This window comes from Cibotium barometz, chromosome 62, assembly GCF_041138505.1.
Source record: "Cibotium barometz isolate CiBa-2024 chromosome 62, ASM4113850v1, whole genome shotgun sequence".
Lineage (NCBI taxonomy): Eukaryota > Viridiplantae > Streptophyta > Polypodiopsida > Cyatheales > Cibotiaceae > Cibotium > Cibotium barometz.
The window spans coordinates 9,478,318-9,498,113 of NC_141107.1; the positions used below are offsets into that span (position 1 = coordinate 9,478,318).

Consider the following 19,796-nt stretch of genomic DNA (forward strand, 5'->3'; position numbering starts at 1 on the left):
TCATATACCATGCTAAGGTTCATCATGAATGTGTCTGTGCGCGCATGCACACCCTCCTCTCCCCCGATCTCAAGAGTAAGTTCACATAGGTTAAGTAATAGGCTACCACACATGTGGATAACATGTTGCCCACCTATCATAGGAATTAGATAACTAGTGAGGACAAAAGCTTCCCTTGCAAGGGTTTGGGAGTGTAAGTGAAAGTATAAAAGACAAGTACCACTAATAAAAAACACGCACATGCGCGCGCGCGCGTGTGTGTGTGTGTGTGTGAGAGAGAGAGAGAGAGAGAGAGAGAGCATGTGCATATGCACCTATGAGCAACATCTCAAAAACTATGACCCCACAACTCTCCTTTGAGAAGTGGAGTTCAACTGCCCATCAAAGACTCATAATGTTACATAATCACATGACACTCTTCTAGAGAGTCTACAAGGTCATATGTGCTACATGCATGGTACTCATCATGATATCTAACAAAGGGTCTTCTCTATCAAATCTCCTGTCACCTAGAGGTAGTTAGATGTACAGATGTCGCCACGTGGGTTCTTTGGCTCTAGTTGCTCTTGTCATAAATTGGATGAGTGACTTTGTAGTGCCATATACTCTTCATGGCTTTCACATTCAAAGAAAAAGACATTAAAAGCAATGACATGAGTTTGGAGGTGTGAACCTAGAAACAAAAGCCTACCTAAAAAAGGATTCAAAAATCAAGACCTTAAAAATCTCCCAAAGTCCTATCTCGTACCTCATTAAGTAGAGGGGCACTCATACATGAACCTCATACTCAATGACCCAATTGCCCTCTAGGAAGAAGCTGAGGAATCTATCTAGAATCTATTTTGACAAAGATCACATGATGACAGGCTCCTTGGGCTTTATCTCTTGCGCATGTCAAACAAGAAACCCACATAGCTCAGAGGAGCCAAATCTACTCTTTTTGTCTCAATGTGACGCTGGTTTGATGAGACCCAAGCTGCACTATTGAGATCCCAAATGCATGTGACATGGGTACATCCCACATATACCTAACATCATCTATCATTGTGAAAAGGTGGCTCCAAAACTTAGATATCCTAGATGAGAGCATTTGGAGTCGATCTATGTTTTGTGAAATATTTATCTAAATAGTCCAAGAAATACCTAAACAGGAGTGGAATCCATCCTTCTAGTGTGGCATCATATCAGCCTACAAGATACGAGGTGTCCAGGTCATACCTTAAGTTTAGAAAGTTTTGTTCTCTGCATATTGCTGTCAACAACCAATGAATTGAGACTTCCAGAAGTCGAAATAGCCAGAAAGTGGTGATACCTCAGGTTCGCAGTTTAGACTTAGTGACTCTTTTTACAGTTCTTTTCTAATCAATACACAAAATTTACGAAAGCTCTTACAAGGATGCACCTTGTTTGATACTCTGTTTCAAACAAGTCAAAAAGTGAAAGATAAATGCATAGAACACACACCTTGTGTCCCACTTCACTTGATCACAAGTCATCACTAAGGTGAGGCAATCCATACCATATACATGAAATGCAACTATGTCAACGATCCAATCGTAGTGCACACATGTTTCCTTGTGTCAACGTATAGCACCGATTCTAAAGTGCATCACATCACACAATATGATTGGATCTCTGTTTGGCAATGGCACTAGTCATTGGCAAGCAAGAAACAAGGAAGCAACATTAAACAACACCCTTCAAGGAACATTCTGAACTCTCCATTGATTTCCAGTAAGGGATAACGCCACACCAATAAGGGCCTGACAAAAACACCCCATAAAATAGCAATCATTCTGGTGTAGCAGCATCCTAGATATGCATTATCGAGGAACGCATTGTTCTGGGTCTAGTAGGATCCAAGAGAATAGTTCAGAAATCAAATTAAGCAAGGCCACAAAATGCTCTTCAAATGTACAATTAAATTGAGACAGGCTGATGTAACTATCTTCACTTTGGAGATCCAAAACTCCATGTAATCGAGTGCACATGTCCAAGGCTAGAATATCAATGATGCATCATCACTTTGAGCTTCACCAACTGGAACCTGAAGCAATAGTTTGGCATCCTTTTAAGAGTTGGACCTCAAGCGTCTTCTTCAATTACCCTAAAAGGGCAAGGTAGAACCACAATTTCATGATGCTTCAGCTCCGAAACTTTGTATTGTCATTCCTTCTCGTGGGTACATGTCAGCACTCTTTAATGGATCTTCTTTTTCTTTCTAGGGGGTAAAATAGTAACATTTTTCATATAGTCTCGTGCATTCTCCTCATTTTCAGTGTCATTCCTTCTCATGTACAATTCATCATTCTGGTGGTTGTTATCGAGCCCATTGGAGTGCTCACTGTTGCTGCTGTTTTGTTTGCCATCAAGACGACTCTGTTTGCAACCAAAGCTCCAACCTGGAAAATCCACCAGTCCTGGAGACTGACTTTCGGAAGCCTTTGAGAACAGCATTGTGGGACTGGATTTATAAAACGCAAGTGGTACTTGTTTCATCCTCCTTTTAACCTGCGAAAAACAAAACCTGTCATTACAAATGTTGTTTTTGTTTTATTGTTTTTTTTTGAAAGGCAGGATTTGAGGACAGCTTTACCACCTCTTCTGAGAAGATCGTGGCGTACGACCCCGAACTGAAATCTTTGATAGCCAATTCTGTTGTTTTTGCTCTCACTGTCAGATCAGTCTCAAGAGACGCTACAAATCTGCATCAAATAGATCAAATTATATAAAAATGGGAATCAATCAAGAGCCCTGCCACTCAATGGCTGCTATATCTTTGACATGGATTGGCTATGGGGTATCATTAATACTCTGATGGGGATATCGAGGAGTTTATTGATAATCTCATAAAAGCAAGGAAATTGCAGCTTAGGCACCTATATAAGTGAGTGGGTGTGCACATAGCTGTGTTTTGAGCCATCAGTGTGTGGTCTGGATCTAGTCTAGCCCTAGAAGCAATTACTGGCTGCCCAACTCGCTGGTGGTTGCTGGGTGTGGAAGAAGATGCATCCTGTAATAGACCATGTGCAAGGTTTGTAATCTGGAGGCCTCATACTCAGGTGTTTCACCCTAGTTTAACTCTCCCTGCTCACAGGTGGTCCCGAGCTGCCGGGCCTAGGGTTGGGTTGGTGAGTCCAACTACTTTCCATGTCTCTGTGAATGTGTAGCCATAGATTTGGTGCCCTGAATGCAGGTTGATCGTGGATGGTAAATTCTTACGTGGGGCCTATACCTGACTAGCTACAAATCGCTCCTTCAGCATTTTTTTGAACATTTTATCGGACACACCAGTAAGAGAAATATGAAAGGGCCAGAAATTCAAAAACATACCTGGACACTGCAGGACAATAATGGCGACGAAGTGTGTCCATTTCCCACAATGAGCTCTCTATTACAAAAAAAGCCCCTAAATTAAGTCAATTAATTAAGACCCTCACATCTGCCATTATTATTCATTTCATAGAATTGAGCTTGCTTGAACCTACTTAGAGCATTAGACTTGGATGGATCGGATTCAGAAGCGTTGAATGGATCAGCTCCTGGCCTTTCTGTTGCCTGTTGCGCGCCTTGGCTTTCGTTTCCAGCAGGTGCTTTTGACTCCTTGTGGTTCAGTACATCCTCATGGGAACCCGACACTAAGGGCTCTGCATCACCACAATCCTTCTGCACACGCAAAAACCAACAACATCAATAAGTTTCCTTGCACACGTAATAAGGGTAAATTCTTTGGACAAAACCATACATTTTAACAAAATTCAATGGTTGCTCCACAAATAGCAGTGCAAAACACACTGGACATACCCAAAATCCTGCCACCAAAGCAAACCAGAAGGTAAGAATCTAAGATGTTAAAGAATTACCGAATGCACTAGGCAATTGATAGAAGGGTGACGTCGAAGGAGATTGTGCACGATTGCAATCACAATGAGTGCACCAGCAGGAGGCGATGTAAGTGCCATCCGCCCAAGCTTTTTGGCAAAAGCCGCAGCCAGGTATGACGGTAACAGTGGAGATTTCAAGCATACATCTAACAACTGCAATTGAAACCCAATCAAGAATTACCTCTCAAAGAAAAGGATAGGAAGCAAAGATGTTTAAGAAAATGATGCTGTACCTCAAAGAATCGAGCTCTATATTTCGCTATGAACATCGAAGGCTCTAACAGTGCATACAATTTGTTGTAAAACTCCGGGTACTCCAGCCCATACTGAGTTATTAGTGAGAAGAGGCCACTTAAAGCCATGATACTAATAAGACCTCCTTTATTATAAGAGTTGGTAAGGAAGTCACTGGAAATAAAGTACATAGATAGAGTCAGTCCCTTGCAGGTCATGAAAACTGGCATGACTCTCAAGACACTGAAAAGTTGTGCTTGAAATTCAATGAAATTTGTCCATGGCTGTGTAGTCCAGTTGTTAAAAGGATTTAACTCTCTAGGCAGGTGCCAGTGCAATGTTGTGTATAACTAATATATAAATATTTTTTTTTTAAACAACAAATTCTATAAAAGGAAAACAGCATTGATTGCATATGGGATGGTAAGGGAGAAACCTGAGAAGAATAGGATTTGAAAGGTTAGGTATTATTGCCTTATGCATGTGTCCCAGCACCTGTATAGGATAAATAGGCACACCACCAAGCATACTTTAGATAGTAGCACCTCCATATTAAGGGCAAATTATTATTTCTAAACAAGATCAACCAACTAAAAGTAGAAAGCGCTGCAACAATTTGACACAGATCGATATGTGAACATGTATGAACGTTGGATGTATATATCAATTACAAGTGATGTTTAGCAACAGACCGAGCAAATCATAGTTTGACAGGTCAGTGAGTATATGTGAATGCTCCTTTGTAAGGCTATTGGGGCTAGTTGCAAGCATTAGAGAAGAAAACACAGCAGAAGACTGAAATGCACAAAAACGCAAGCACTTCCAGTAACCTGTAACTAACTCTATATAGCTTTATGAGAAATGCTCCAAATTACAAAGGAGTGCCTCCACAACTAATTTAAACTAACCCAAAAGGTGACCAATACCAGATGAAACCCAAGATGATGAAAAACACATCATCTCCCCCAAATGCTGCTGATCTCTACTAACTCACATTTTCCAATGCACTCTAAAGAGCTCGCTAGGCTGTTGGATGGCTGAAGAGGGGGAGGGGGACTATGATTGAATCGGGGAGGGGCCTATTTATAGGACATACGAACCCCTCAATCCACAGGCCAGGTGCTGCTTCAGCTGCTCCCTGCAAGTCATGGGCTGGTCGGCCAGGTAAAAACCTCCCAAAAGCCTTATAATTAAGACCCGCCTTTCCAGAATGCTGGCTTGTCCATACCTGCCCTGTTGTCTGCTGCCCATCCAGATCTGTTGTCTTGGTCATCTATCTGCCCTTCCTAGAACCAAATAGCCTGTTTGATCCTTAAACTTGAGGAGATATTGAAGTTCAGCAACAGCCTCTTTTATACTAATAGAGAACCATCTCTTCCGGCACAAGTACTGTTGGTATCAAGGTCTTGCCCTTGTGTTTGTGTGTGAACGTAAACACCCACTTATGCTTGTGTGTACGTGAATCCATTCTTAGGAGGGGCTTACATAATACCTAGATATTTTATGTGTTTGACAACAGCAATTATGTTATGAGCTGAACCTTTGTACCTATAAAGGTATTGTACTCTCTCTAAGGAGGGGCTAACATAATACCTAGATATTTTGTGTGTTTGACATCAGCAATGATGTCATGAGCTGAACCTGACGCCGATCTTCTTCGATCCTGCGTTGGGCTTCCTCATAGTCCCGTCTATCTGCTTTTTCTTGCTGCTTTCTTGCTTCAGCTTCTGCTTTTTCTTCTCTCCGTCTAGTCTCGTCTTCTCTTCTTTGTTGTTCCATCTAAAAGAAGAGAAAAATGTAGTCGGGGGTTGCTGGAGGCGAAGGAGGACGAGCTGCTGTTTCCTCCAAGAGTTGGAGACGTTCCATGAGAAGCTGGTTCTGAGCTCTAAGTAGAGCTATGGTGTTTGCTGTAGTTGGAAGAGCAAGGTCTCCTTCGGGGGAGACGTCTTGCGGCTGATGGGTACTCTCCTCTGTAGACATGATGTTGAAGTCGGTGGTCGTGCCGGAACACAATCTGACCATCCAAGGGTGCCCTCACGTGTGTGGACAAGCTGAATCTGATACCAATGTAAAATGCAGTGGAAGTATTCGTAATTGAGGATCTTGTCACACAAATGCTCACACCGTATCCCGAGTTTTGCGAGTTTAGCAATCCACTTTAAGACTTCAAACTTTAAGAGATTGAGAGAGAGAGAGATGGAAACTGTACACCGTATGGGGTTCCGAATTACCCACTGAAGGGGCCCCTATCCCGTTACCGGAATAGTACTTGCTTTATTACTTTGAAGAGACTGACGGTGGACTGACGATAAGCCAAACGCAAGATCTCGGAAGACCAAGAGTCGGGCTGAACTGTACAGGGCTGTAGAAGCATCAATGATGTCCAATCTTGAGCCTATGCACTCGTCCCAATGGAATGAGGGAAGGCTGCAAATCTGAGGCTGAGATAGGGGCTGTTTGGGACTGTTCTAGGCTATGTATGAATGCTGAAAACTGGTTGTATGCAGAAAACACAAGGTTTACTGATGGCTGAATGCTGTAGACTGCTGTGTTTTGCTGATGGAAGGCTGGATTGCTCATGCGTTGATGCTCCTATGGCTGTAGGATGAAACGCTTCTCCAAAACGCTGAATGCTGAGGTGAACTATGGGCTGAATACTGAAACGTTGAAGCGCTTGATGTTGATTGCTGAGATGATATGATATGAATGAGCAAAGCAAGCCTATTTATACTATACTGAGGGCTGGTTGGTTGGCACTAAATGCTGGCCGTTTGGATATTAAATGCTACACGACTGCATATGATGGATAAATGGTGTTAAATGCTAGAAATTATGGAAAAAATGCCAGATAAATACTAATAAATATTCTCAGGCTACCAGATGCTATTTCAAGGCTTCTGCAATGATCTATATGCAATGGATGAATGATATGCAATATGCAGAGTGCTTTCTAATGCAAACCCTAAGGTTTCTACTGACTCTACATGCATGAATGCATCTCTTCAAGTGGGTTAAGGGACTTGGACTGACTGACTGACTGTCTGAGGCTGAGAATGACCTACGTAGCTCGTGCTTGACTTATCCTGGACTGAGGATTACAATGGGGTCACGGCGTACGACAAATATCATCCTAAAAGGTGCTAATACCGTACAATGTTGCACTGATGATGATGAGCCAATTTGTCACCATGCACTACAGTGCAGAGTGCATGTGACAATACCGCTTGTCCAAGGCAATGGAATCGGAGTTGGACCGCCAACTCCAAGAACTGTTGCAATGTGGCTTCATACATCCTCGTGTGTCACCATTTGCAACCCCGATCCTGTTCGTCAGAAAAAAAGATGGTTCTTCTCGATTGTGTGTTGATTATCGTGTACTCGATAAGCTGACTATCAACCCGATGCCTCGAATAGATTACATTCTCAAGAGACTGAATGGGACCAAGGTATTCTCGAAACTGGATTTGAAGAGTGGGTACCACCAGGTTAGGATTGTTGAGGGGGACATCCCCAAGACAGCCTTCTATACGGAACGGACTCACTATGATTCATGAATTTGTGGTCATGCCTTTTGGCTTGATGAACGCCCTTGCCACATTCAACTACCTGATGATGCAGATATTCAGGGACTCAATTGGAAAGTGTGTTTATATTTTTGTACGACATACTGGTATTTTCAGCTACGATCGAGCAACATGACATTGATGTGGAGAAAGTTTTGAAGTTGTTGAAAAGTAATGAGCTCTATGTCAATGAGAAGAAGTCAGAGTTTTATCTATTTGAGGTTCACTACCTTGAATACATAATTCGTGCCGAGGGCATCCGACTTGAGCTAGCCGAGGTGGCCAAGATAGTCAACTGGGAGATACCACAGACCACATGCGATATCCGATCCTTTGTGGACATATGCCAAGCATATTCCACCCACATTAACAGATTCTCTGACCTCTCAATGGATCTTACAGATTTGCTTAAGGGTGTCAGGACTAGAAGGCAGCATATCCAAATGACTCCACGGGCTTTGAAGGCATTCAAGAACCTCGAGGTGGCTTTGTCAGAAGCTCCTTGTCTAGTGCTTGCCTCGTGGGACGAACCGTTCCAAGTAATCATTGATGTGAGTAACACTGCGATCGGACCTCTGTTACAACAGAATGGCCATCCAGTAGCTTACATGTCCCGTAAGTTATTGCCCGCAAAAAAGAATTACTTGGTCTAGATCGGAAACTCCTGGCAGTAATTCAAGCCCTGAAACATTGGAAGCACTTCCTTTATGGCCGAGAAACTTTTTTAGAGGACAAACTCATTTGGACCTATTTTTCAGCTATAAAAAAGCCCCTCTAGACTCATTATTAAGGTTCCCCAACTACATACTATGATGAGGGCACTTTTCAGCCCATTCGCACCACTTTTCACTGCCCAACCTGCGCAACCAAGAGGTTGCCATGTCTACATTTTGGTGTCCACCCACCGTCTAGTCCAAATGTGGGAGCCTCCTTGTTGCAATGCAACTGTCCAAGCGCCCATGGCAACCGATCTCTCATGGGCGTTGCCTGGTCATAGACTCTAGTTGTTACATCCAAAGGCTAATCGGGGTTAAGACCTTCAAGTTAGGTTAGCCATAGCCTAGGGGTTAGGCATCTTAAGTGGGGGGTTAGAAGCTTTTATGAGACGTGCCATATTTGGCTCTTGGTTTAGAGAAGGCCTATATAGGTGACTTTATGAGTTAGTTTGAGACAGAGCTCTTCAAATCTAGACTTGAGGCCTTCAGTCTACTCCGTGCTTACATCCGATTGGTGTGTACTGGTGGTATGGGACGCCAAGGACTTCGCACATAGAGCCATGTTTTAAGGGTGAGCCTGGACAGCTCTCTAGTTGGGTGGTGAGCTAGATGCCAATGTATTTGTTTGTTTCCTTTTTGTTTATGCTTAATCGCAAGGCCTGTTAGCCTAGGGGGAGAGAAGAAAATCCATCACCTAGATCTTCTAGGTTCTAATTTGTGGGCTGCTTTGTGTCTTCCAAGGCCCGATGTTCTGGGACACTTGGGGCAGAAGACGGAGCAGAGTCAGAGGTAAATGGAGAAGACGCTATGGTTATGTATGCTCATATGGTTATTGAAATCGTTGCATATCTATGGAAAAACAAGAGATTTTTGTTATGTCGATGTGCGTTTATTGTTCTTTGAAAGTCCTTGAATGCATGTGCTTGTGGGGGACACCACTCACTTATAGGCATATGCTCACTTATGGTAGTGCTATGTGTAAACATGGCTTAACCAAGGGCACTTTTTCCCATGTGGTTTTTCCCTTTGGATATCAAGTGTGAAAGGTCACTCTATTCATATAACTTTTGTACTTCTATATTATATGGATGTGACACACATGCAAGAGTTGACTTGCATTTTGTGGCTACCACACATTTGTTGTTTAGGCTCTCTCTCTCTCACACATTTCTGTGTGAGCTTCTTCTTCCTGCACCTAACCCTAATCTGCAGGACTATGTGTGTGAGTGTGAGTCCACCACCAACAATTGGTATCAGAGCTCTGGAGGTTCCGTCTTAGCTCTCTGGAAATTCCGTTGCATGTGAAAATTCCGTCAACCAGACTGGATTTCCGTCGCCGTCCGTCACCCTCTTCTAGTGGTGAAAAGTCTGACAAAGGGGATGCAAACAAGCCTAAAAAGAAGGGCGAATGTCACTACTGCCATAAGCCTGGACACTACATCAATGAATGTAGAAAGTGGATTGCAAAAGAGAAAAAGAAAGATGCAGGCAATGCAATAGCAGACTCTTTTGATGACAAAGCACAACAATCAGCTAATGTAATTCAGGAAGAGCACACCTTTTTGGTCACATGCACTAGTGACACACCAAGTGCTTCAAACAATGATATGTCTTGCATTGCATCTGACAGACAAGATGTATCATGGTATTTTGATAGTGGTGCTTCGAGCCACATCACTTCATGCAAAGATGTATTTCAGCACTTGGTTTATGCTTCAAATGGCCACACTGTATCATGTGCAGATCATACCACATATCCAGTAAAGGGAATTGGCAATGTCATACTTGTTGCAGCCAATGGTGCCAATATATGTATGAAAAATGTGTTGTATGTTCCAGGGATAAAGAAAAATCTGCTCTCCGTATCAACCATAAACGACCAAGGTTTAAAGGTTGAATTTGAAGACGGGAAGTGTTTGGTAAAAGACTCATCAAAGGGTTATGAAATAGTCACTTATGGAACACGATACAAAGGCTTGTATAAGCTGGACAACTATGACAAGCGTACTTATGACGCAAATACAGTGGCTGCCCACACTCCTGCTATGCATGATGCAGAGCTATGGCATGCTCGTTTTGGGCATGTAAATTTTCAGAGTTTGATGCTTTTGCAGAAGCATCATATGGTTGATAATATGCCGCCTCTTGAGTCTCCAACAAGACATGTATGTGAGGGCTGTATTTTGGAAAAGATGCATCGAAAACCATTCCCCAAGGATGGAGCTGTTAGAGCTGAAAGTAAATTACAACTCATACACAGTGATGTTTGTGGTCCAATGCGGACACCATCCATAGGGGGGCTTTATTTCGTCACATTCATTGATGACTACTCCATGTTTGCTTGGGTTTACCCCTTGAAAGTGAAAGCAGAGGTGTTTACATGCTTTCGACACTTTGTAGCAATGGCTGAAAATATGTGTGGATGTAAAGTCCAAACACTCCGCTTAGATAGAGGTGGAGAATACATGTCAAATGCATTCAAGGATTTTATGCTTCAAAAGGGCATCAAACACCAATGTACTGTGCCTCATACACCGCAGCAGAATGGTGTAGCTGAGAGGAAAAACAGATCTCTCATGGACATGGCAAGATGCATGGTGAAAGCACAAAAGTTGCCTCACAATTTTTGGATGGAAGCTATAATGTGTGCCACTCACGTGTTGAACAGGTGTCCAACAAAAGCTTTGAAAACCATAACACCATTTGAGGCTTGGACATGGCAAGATGCATGGTGAAAGCACAAAAGTTGCCTCACAATTTTTGGATGGAAGCTATAATGTGTGCCACTCATGTGTTGAACAGGTGTCCAACAAAAGCTTTGAAAACCATAACACCATTTGAGGCTTGGTATAGCCGAAAGCCACTCAAAAAAAGGGAATAGATTATGAGGAGACTTTTGCTCCTACTTCGAGAATGACTACAATAAGATCAGTGATTGCATTGGCTGCACATAAAGGATGGAAAATGCACCAATTGGACATCAAAACTGTATTCTTAAATGGGGATTTACAGGAGGAAGTATATGTAAATCAGCCCATTGGTTTTGTAGTTCCTGGTGAGGAACATAAAGTATGTAGGTTACACAAAGCATTGTATGGGTTAAAGCAAGCTCCAAGAGCTTGGTATGATAAAATACATGCTCATCTAACCAGACAAGGTTATGTGAATAGTCCAGCTAAAAGCACATTGTATGTGAAGAAAACTAGTGCCGATATTCTCATAGTCATCTTGTATGTAGATGACATGCTCATTACAGGGACTAGCAAAGCACAAATTTCAGATTTCAAAGCTGATTTGATGTCAGATTTGGGGCCTTTACACTACTATCTTGGCATACAATTTATGCATACAGATGATGGCATTGTTATGCAGCAAACTAAGTACATAAAAAGTTTGCTAAAAAGGTTTTACATGGATGAATGTAAGCCCAATTCTACTCCAGTAGAACCAGGTGTACGGCTTACTATGCATGATATTGGAGAGCCTTTTGAGGCCGGCATTTACAACCAGGCAGTGGGATGCCTCGTTTACTTGTGTAACACGAGGCCTGACATATCTTTTGGGGTGTCTTTGTTGAGCAAATTCATGCACAGCCCAGGCACAAAGCATTGGCAAGCAGTCAAATGCATTTTTCGTTATCTTCAAGATACCCTGGATCTTGGTTTGTTTTATCCCAGGGAGGCAGCTTGCAGCTTTATGCATACAGTGATTCAGATTGGGCTGGTGATTATGATACCAGGCAATCCACCAGTGGTAATTGTTTTTTTTTCTTGGCAGTTCATGCATATCTTGGTTGAGCAAAAAGCAACCCACTGTTGCCACATCTACTTGCGAGGCTGAGTACAGGGCAGTCTTCACAGCTACAGTAGATTGTGTATGGTTGAGGAGATTATTGGCTGATCTTCATGAGTGTCAACAGACACCCACCACCATTCTCACTGATAGCCAGAGTGCTATGGCCGTGGCACTAAATCCCATATTTCATGCACGTACCAAGCACATTGAGATTAATTATCACTTACATGCAGGGGAGATCAGTTTATCTTACTGCCCTACATAGGATAATGTTACAGATCTATTCACAAAGGCTTTACCTCGAGAAAAGTTTGAAGCTTTCCGCAAAGCTTTGGACTTACTCTCATACAGAGAGTGATCTGCTACCTTGTACAGGTTGACACTTTAACTACAGGGGGGATTTGTAGGCATATGCTCACTTATGGTAGTGCTGTGTGTGAACAGGGCTTAACCAAGGGCACTTTTTCCCATGTGGTTTTTCCCCTTGGATATCAAGTGTGAAAGGACACCCTATCCATATAACTTTTATTGCTTCTATATTATATGGATGTGACACACATGCAAGAGTTGACTTGCATTTTGTGGCTACCACACATTTGTTGTTTAGGCTCTCTCTCTCACACACATTTCTATGTGAGCTTCTTCTTCCTACACCTAACCCTAATCTGCAGGACTGTGTGTGTGAGTGTGTGAGTCCACCACTTGTAGGCATATGCTCACTTATGGTGTGAACAGAGCTTAACAACCAAGGGCACTTTTTCCCATGTGGTTTTTCCCCTTGGATATCAAGTGCGAAAGGACACTCTATCCATATAACTTTTGTACTTCTATATTATATGGATGTGACACACATGCAAGAGTTGACTTGCATTTTGTGGCTACCACACATTTGTTGTTTAGGCTCTCTCTCTCTCACACATTTCTATGTGAGCTCCTTCTTCCTGCACCTAACCCTAATCCGTAGGACTGTGTGAGTCCACCACCAACATCACTTAGGAGTTCTTGTGTAGAACATTGATGATAATTAATATAATCTTAGTGGATCCTTTGTGGACAATCTCTTGTGTCTCATGCTTATTAGTAGACTCTAATCTTGCTTAGTGCTTAACGTTGTGTGTTATGAGTCTATTACATGCAAGCTCACAAGCTCATTCTATAGCTTAGTGAGTAGTTAACTCATTGTGAGTGTGTTAAGCTTAATCTAGAGTCGTCTTAATCTATGACAAGGTTTTTAACCTTAAGCCTATCTAACCTACTTCATTCCGAGCAGGCACACATAGTCCTGCATAGCAGGACCAAAATGCAACTATTAACCAATTTCAAAAAGGACTTACACCTTTTCGTAAACCAACGGGGTCAAAGGAAGCCGAAGAAATGTTAGCCATACTTTAGTAATCTTTGATTTCAACTTCTTCACATCTTGAGAACGCTTCACCTACAAAAAGGTTCCAACCAAAAAATAAGTCCATTATGGAATGCCAAGAAGTTCACGAGCATGCACATCAGCCAAACACATTATTTTGCATGTAGCAATCCTTACCTTTTCAGGGGTCTTGTTGGTAACTGGTTGCTGACTTTTAGTATTAACTGCCCCCTTATCATCTCTTTCAACTACAAATCAACCAAAACACCATTTGACACTTTGCTAAAAATGCATATTTTATATGCTGGTCAATTATGGTATCTTAGACCCAAAATCCACGTGTATTAGATTTTGTCATGCCACTCTGATATTTTGTTCGCAGTGCCATAGAAGCAAGGATAACGCATATCTAAAACAAATAAAGAGAAGCTCACCGTTAGGCTTGCTCCAACTTTCAAGGGCAGTTTCTGAATCCTTGCCACTTGTTTTTGGAGCATTCAAACAAGTAAGAATATCACAAACATTGCACATAAGAGACTGCAAGCTGCAACACAAACAAAAGGATCAGTTGCAATTCTAGGAATCTATCCCAAAAGTCAATCCTCTGAGCAAGGCACCTTAAACCATGTATCATGGCTTGATTGTTGGAGACCTCAAGTTTTGTGTGACATGTACACTTGTGCAATCACAGGCATACTGAAGCTGCCAATAAAATGATCTCATATCCAATGTTGGGCTCAAAAGAATGAGCAAAACAAACAGCTCTTACAAACACGTAGTGTTGAAATCTTTTCACAAGACGAGTAATCCTCTACAGTTTGAGATACACACACAATTTCAAGAAGAGATCTTAAAGCATTATCACCTCATTCCCAATGAAGCATCACCACTTGTGCCCATTTCCTCACCTGTCAAGAAATTCATTTTGACGATTCATTGAATCATATAATTTCTCCTTCTACTACTAGAATGAATTAAAAGTATAATATACCTTGGTGCTTTGGCCCATGGTGTGTGACAACTAGTTTCCTCAAATTGTTGCAAGTGTAACAACTGCAAGGAAAACCACACTTCAGAACCTCATCTATTTAAACAACATGCCAATTTTCTGTACATGATCACAGATTATACAACAAAAGCTAAAAGTTAAGTAATAAAAGAAGCCTTTAAAATTATTAACACTCTCAAACTATCATGGCAAATGGTCAAAAAATCCTTACCAAACATCAATAAAGTTGAAATATTTGGCTACAAGATGCTCGATTATCTTGCTATTGAAGTCTTTAGATAGCACCTACACTCAATCATAAAAATAAAGGTAAGTTTTACCAAGTTACAAACTTCAACCTTACACATATCTAAGACTTGAAAACAATTATTTTCATAATGCCCTAAACAAATATCTACGTTCTTACTCGACTGTAAGGTACAAAATTAAGAGGTCTTTTCTAAAGGTGCATATTGTTAGAAATTGTGCATCTCAGTGTTATAAGACTCTGCCTATTTTATGGGCTTTTATCTATTTTTCTCTCCTTGTGTAGGTCATGAGGTTGTCGGCCAGCTCTATGAGCAGTTGGCCAGCTTCCTCACAACACTATAAAAGGGGCCTCCCATTACTCATTTGTAGTTATCCATTCCAAGCACTCTGTAATGCTCCCCTTGCTGGCTATTGCCATTGTAAAGCTTCATGCTATTAAAGGTGATCTTGTCCACAAGCTCCCTATCTCCTTTGCTCTCTCTCTCTCTTTTCTTGTTTATGATTCCGCCAATGCATACTCCAACATGGTATCAATCGCTTAGGATTCCGGCTGCCATCATCTGCGATTCTGATCCTTCCATCTGCTGCGTTTTCTGGAGATCCAAACAGTGGCTGCATTTTTTCTCAACATAGCTGCGTTTTCTGCTCCCGGTGCTCTTCTTCATCAGCGTTTCACTTCCCTGGGCTGCCCTGCTGCTGCTGCTTCTTCGTACCAAATGTCATCAGCAAGACTCTTGGTGCTGTTTTCCAGCGTTTGATTGCGGTGAAAGAGTTGTTTTCTCTGTTTTTACAGTGTGGACTGCAATGGAAGGTGTTCTCTTTGCATGTGGTGCAACCTAACAAGCTGCCCCGACATCTCTGCTTCTTCTAATCTTCCCCTCCCTCCGGTTGGGTGTTTCCAGCGAGTTTTGGTGGACTGTTTTGCTGCTGTCCAGCCTCTTTCTCTCTCAGATTTGAGAGCGGGCTGATTGGTCCCAATGCCTTGCTTTGTTGGAAAGTGCTCGAGAGGAGTCTTGGAGTGCTAAGATTTGTGTACTTTGTTGCTATGGATATGGCTCCCCCTTGTACAAACAAGTTGGACGGAACCAACTATGCCCATTGGAAGCTGAATATGCATATCTGGTTCACCCTGCCAGGGTTTGTGGGAGATTGTTCACGGCAGTAAGAAGAAGCCCGAGCGTCCTCAGAACTCGAGGAGGTGGACCCAAGATCAAGAGGATGAATTCCTTGCGGAATTACAAGATTGGGAGAATCATGATTTGAAGGCGCATTCAGTGCTTGTGCGGACCATTACAAAGGAGGTCTCACCGACCGTGCAAACTCTTTCCAGTGCACATCAAGTATGGTCCAAATTGGAGGATATCTTTGCTCAACATTCATTGATGCGGGCAATTACTTTGCAAGGACAGCTCTACGGTTTGCTATTTCCTGCTGGCAGTTCTATGTAGTCGTTTCTCATGAAGGCCAAAGTTATCCATGACCAGTTACTAACAACGGATGCTACTTTGTCCTCTTCTCAGTTGGATGCACTTATCCTCACCAAGCTTCCCCCGAAGTATGATGTGGTTTCTCAAGCTTTGCGGTGCCAAGTCACAACCACTCAATTGGATTTTCATGACCTTAGCTTCCTTCTCTTGGAAGAAGAGTCCGTCCTCGTTTCTCAAGGTAAGATCAAGGTGTCTCTTAACAGTTTAATCAGGCACCTACTTCAGTTCAGAAGAAAGGTCGAAGTCATTGCTTCTCATGTGGGAAGAGAGGACATCTCTAAGGATTGTTTGTCCAAGAAGAAGGACAAGACTGTTCGCACATTCATCCCCAGTTTCTGCCCATTTCTGGTGTCCTTTTGGTCCCTTTTGTATGGCCCTTGATTGTGGGCTGGCCACCCCTTTTTTCCATATTTTTTTGGGATTTTTCCCAGCCTATTTGGTATTTTACCAGTCGGCCAGCTCATCTGCTCCAATCGGCCAGCTTATTGAGCTCCAATCGGCCAGCCCTCCTCACCTATAAATAGGTGGGGCTGGCCTCTCATTTCTCATTCAATCTTGTACATATTTTGCTCCCTCACTCATGAGACTATCTGTGTCTCTTGCTTGGGACTGTTTTGCTTCAGTATATTCAGCATAGTTGCTCCATATCTCTCTCTCTCTTGCACTCTATATTCAGCACACTCTAGTGCCCCTTTTGCTTCCACTCTATGCACTCTTTCATGGTATCATCGCTCCCGGTTCAGCGACTCCTCTGCTGCTTCAGCCCTATTTTCAGCACCCTCTCCTCTGCGTTTCTCTCATATTTGCAGCCTCTTTGTTGCTGCGTTTTCTGGACATCATCTGCTGATCACTTCCTCTTCGTTTTTCTCTCCGGTGGTCATTCCCTTTTGCAGAGGGGGTTTGTGGTGTTTCAGGCTTTGGTGGCACCCTTGGTACCTGTGGAGGACACTACTTCTTCTGAGATTGTGCGTTTTCTTGAGCAGAGCCCAAGCTACTGTCCTTGTTGTTTGTTGCCTTTCCCTCTTGCACCCTCTTACAGCATGTTCCCAAGCCTTGTGTGGCTACCTTTCCTCTCTATATCAAATCTGCATTTTTTGCTTCCCTCTTTTGGTGACCTCAAGGTTGGATGTACAGTCGACAAAAGCTTCTGCGTTTTTTGCTACAACAGAATTTTCGGGTGCTGTCCAGCCTCTTAGGGCTGCATTTTGGTGGGAGGAAGGGCCCTATATCAGCGTTTTCTAATTTGGACAGTTTTATTTTATGAGGGTTGGTCCTATCAGCTTCAGATTTGGCTCCCATGCCACTCTCGTTATTTCCTAGATAAGGCAGACAAGTTGGATGGTGGTAACTTTCAGTCATGGAAGTTGTAGGTTACTTCTATTCTCAGGGAGTATGGTTTGATGGAGTTTCTCTCGTACAAGAATCGGTGCTTACCGGACCTTGCCTCTACGGAGGATGTGTGTCGGTGGAGGAAGACTGACGGACAGATCTATGGCTTTCTCCTCCTGAATTGTCAGGATTCGGTTCTTCTACACTTCATCTATGCTCCTGATGATGCTTCTACTTTCTGTGGGGCAGTTGCTTTGTGACCTGTATGGTGATGCCAGTGATCGCCAGTGATCGGCAGATGGTTTCTGCTTCTGGATGCTATGCAGCCAGTGATCTTATGGATACTTCTTTTGGAGATGTTCCTGCAGTGAAGGATAGCGGGCTAGTTTTGCTCACTGCATCTGAGGAGTTTGTTTCTCCTATTGCCTTGCCTTTAGTTTCTGTGCATACTTCTCCTTGCCAGGATGATATATCAAGTAATGTTTCACGATGATATATCTAGTAATGTTTTTGAGGAAGATAGTGGGCTATCTTTGCTCACAACTTCTGAGGGGGATTTTTCTCCTATTGCTTCGCCTCTGACTCTTTCTTCGACAACCAATGACCAAGATGTGTTGCTGGTCCCTTTACCTTCTATGGAGGAGCCTGCTTCTACGTTGTGTCATGCTATTGAGGAGGCTACTACTGCTTCAGTTACCACTACTGTGAATGTTCCTATTTCCCTTACTCTGTGTGAGGATTCTGGATTGTGGTCAGGTGTGTCCGTGACCGTGCCTGGGCACAGTGGTACTTCCAAGGCTTGAAGGATTGGGATTTGGATTTGGTTGGGCCTGTGGAGTCCCGACTTCAGTTTTCAGAGGAGGCAGTTGAGTTCTTACATCTAGCGATGCCGACCTTCGAGGAGGATGCTATTGTACAACATTTGGCTACTCTTGGTACAAAGTTGGTGCAGATGGACTCTTTCTTTTGAGGGTATTATCTTCTTGGAGCTACAGGCTTCTAGGGATTCCTGTGACACTGTGTTTACATTTGGGTTTGGCACCGATATTTGGAGTAGCACGATGCAGCCTACATGGTTGTTTTCTTCTAGAGGAGTAGTGTACCTGGTAGCTTGTTCTGTTGCTTTTGTAGCTGAGTTGCTAGGAAGATTGCTTGTGGAGCTTTCCTGGTACCTGTTGTTGCTGCATTCTTTTGTCTTTGACAGAGGACGACTTCTTCGGCTTCTCGGAGTTTGTTCAGCATCTGGTACTAAGAGGGGGTGTTAGCACATTCATACCCAGCTTCTGCCCATTTCTGGTGTCCTTTTGGTCCCTTTTGTATGGCCCTTGATTGTGGGCTAGCCCCCTTTTTTCCATATTTTTCTGGGATTTTTCCCAGCCTATTTGGTATTTTACCAATCGGCCAACCCTCCTCACCTATAAATAGGTGGGGCTGGCCTCTCATTTCTCATTCAGTCTTGTAACTATTTGTGTCTCTTGCTTGGGACAGTTTTGCTTCAATATATTCAGCATAGTTTCTCCATATCTCTCTCTCTCTTGCACTCTCTATTCAGCACACTCTAGTGCCCCTTTTGCTTCCGCTCTGTGCACTCTTTCAAAGACCAAGGGCAAGTCTTCATCTCAGAATAAGGACAAAGACAACACACAAGACAGTGATACAGATACTTCTAGTAACTCATCTAGGGCTCCTAGGGCGCTTCCAGCTCGAGAGGACCAAGATGGTGTACTTCTCTAGTATACATGTAGTTTCCCTCATGTGCTTCCAACCAGAGAGGGCTTGTGGGCAGGAGAGGGGACTGGTAGCAGCTCCATTTTTTGGTGCATGGGAACCGTGAGTAGGTCATAAGGCTGTCGGCCAGCTGTATGAGCAGTCGGCTAGCTTCCTCACAACACTATAAAAGGGGTCTCCCATTATTCACTTGTAGTTATCCATTCCAAGCACTCTCTACTGCTCCCCTTGCTTGCTATTGCCATTGTAAAGATTCATGCTATTATAAAAGGTCATCTTGGGACAGAGGAGCCCAGCTAGCAGGTACATGGATCCCACTATTGTTATATGCTGATGATATTGTGTTGATCTCTGACTCCCCTGAGGGTATGCAGCGTCATCTGGATGCTTTACATGAGTTTGCACATGATAGTGGATTGTCTGTCAACCTTGGCAAAAC

General features: G+C 42.9%; 1 protein-coding gene across 2 annotated transcripts in view; it reads right to left on the reverse strand.

The window, feature by feature from the left end:
• Positions 1–1,697: 1,697 nt before the first annotated feature.
• Positions 1,698–19,796, reverse strand: part of EMB2762 (CCAAT-binding factor) — a 41,876-nt gene continuing 23,777 nt past the window's right edge. The window contains exons 3-15 of one of the 2 annotated variants that reach the window (XM_086795107.1): positions 14,776–14,849; positions 14,547–14,608; positions 14,421–14,463; positions 13,990–14,099; positions 13,733–13,803; positions 13,529–13,627; positions 4,555–4,613; positions 4,118–4,292; positions 3,864–4,037; positions 3,489–3,663; positions 3,334–3,391; positions 2,600–2,705; positions 1,698–2,511 (exon numbers count right to left, since the gene is read on the reverse strand). In XM_086795107.1, coding sequence (XP_086651233.1) covers positions 2,200–2,511; positions 2,600–2,705; positions 3,334–3,391; positions 3,489–3,663; positions 3,864–4,037; positions 4,118–4,292; positions 4,555–4,613; positions 13,529–13,627; positions 13,733–13,803; positions 13,990–14,099; positions 14,421–14,463; positions 14,547–14,608; positions 14,776–14,849 — 1,518 coding nt within the window. In that variant the 3' untranslated portion in view covers positions 1,698–2,199. Of the gene's footprint in view, positions 2,512–2,599; positions 2,706–3,333; positions 3,392–3,488; positions 3,667–3,863; positions 4,038–4,117; positions 4,293–4,554; positions 4,614–13,528; positions 13,628–13,732; positions 13,804–13,989; positions 14,100–14,420; positions 14,464–14,546; positions 14,609–14,775; positions 14,850–19,796 lie in introns of both variants that reach the window. The other variant, XM_086795106.1, reaches the window with a different exon arrangement.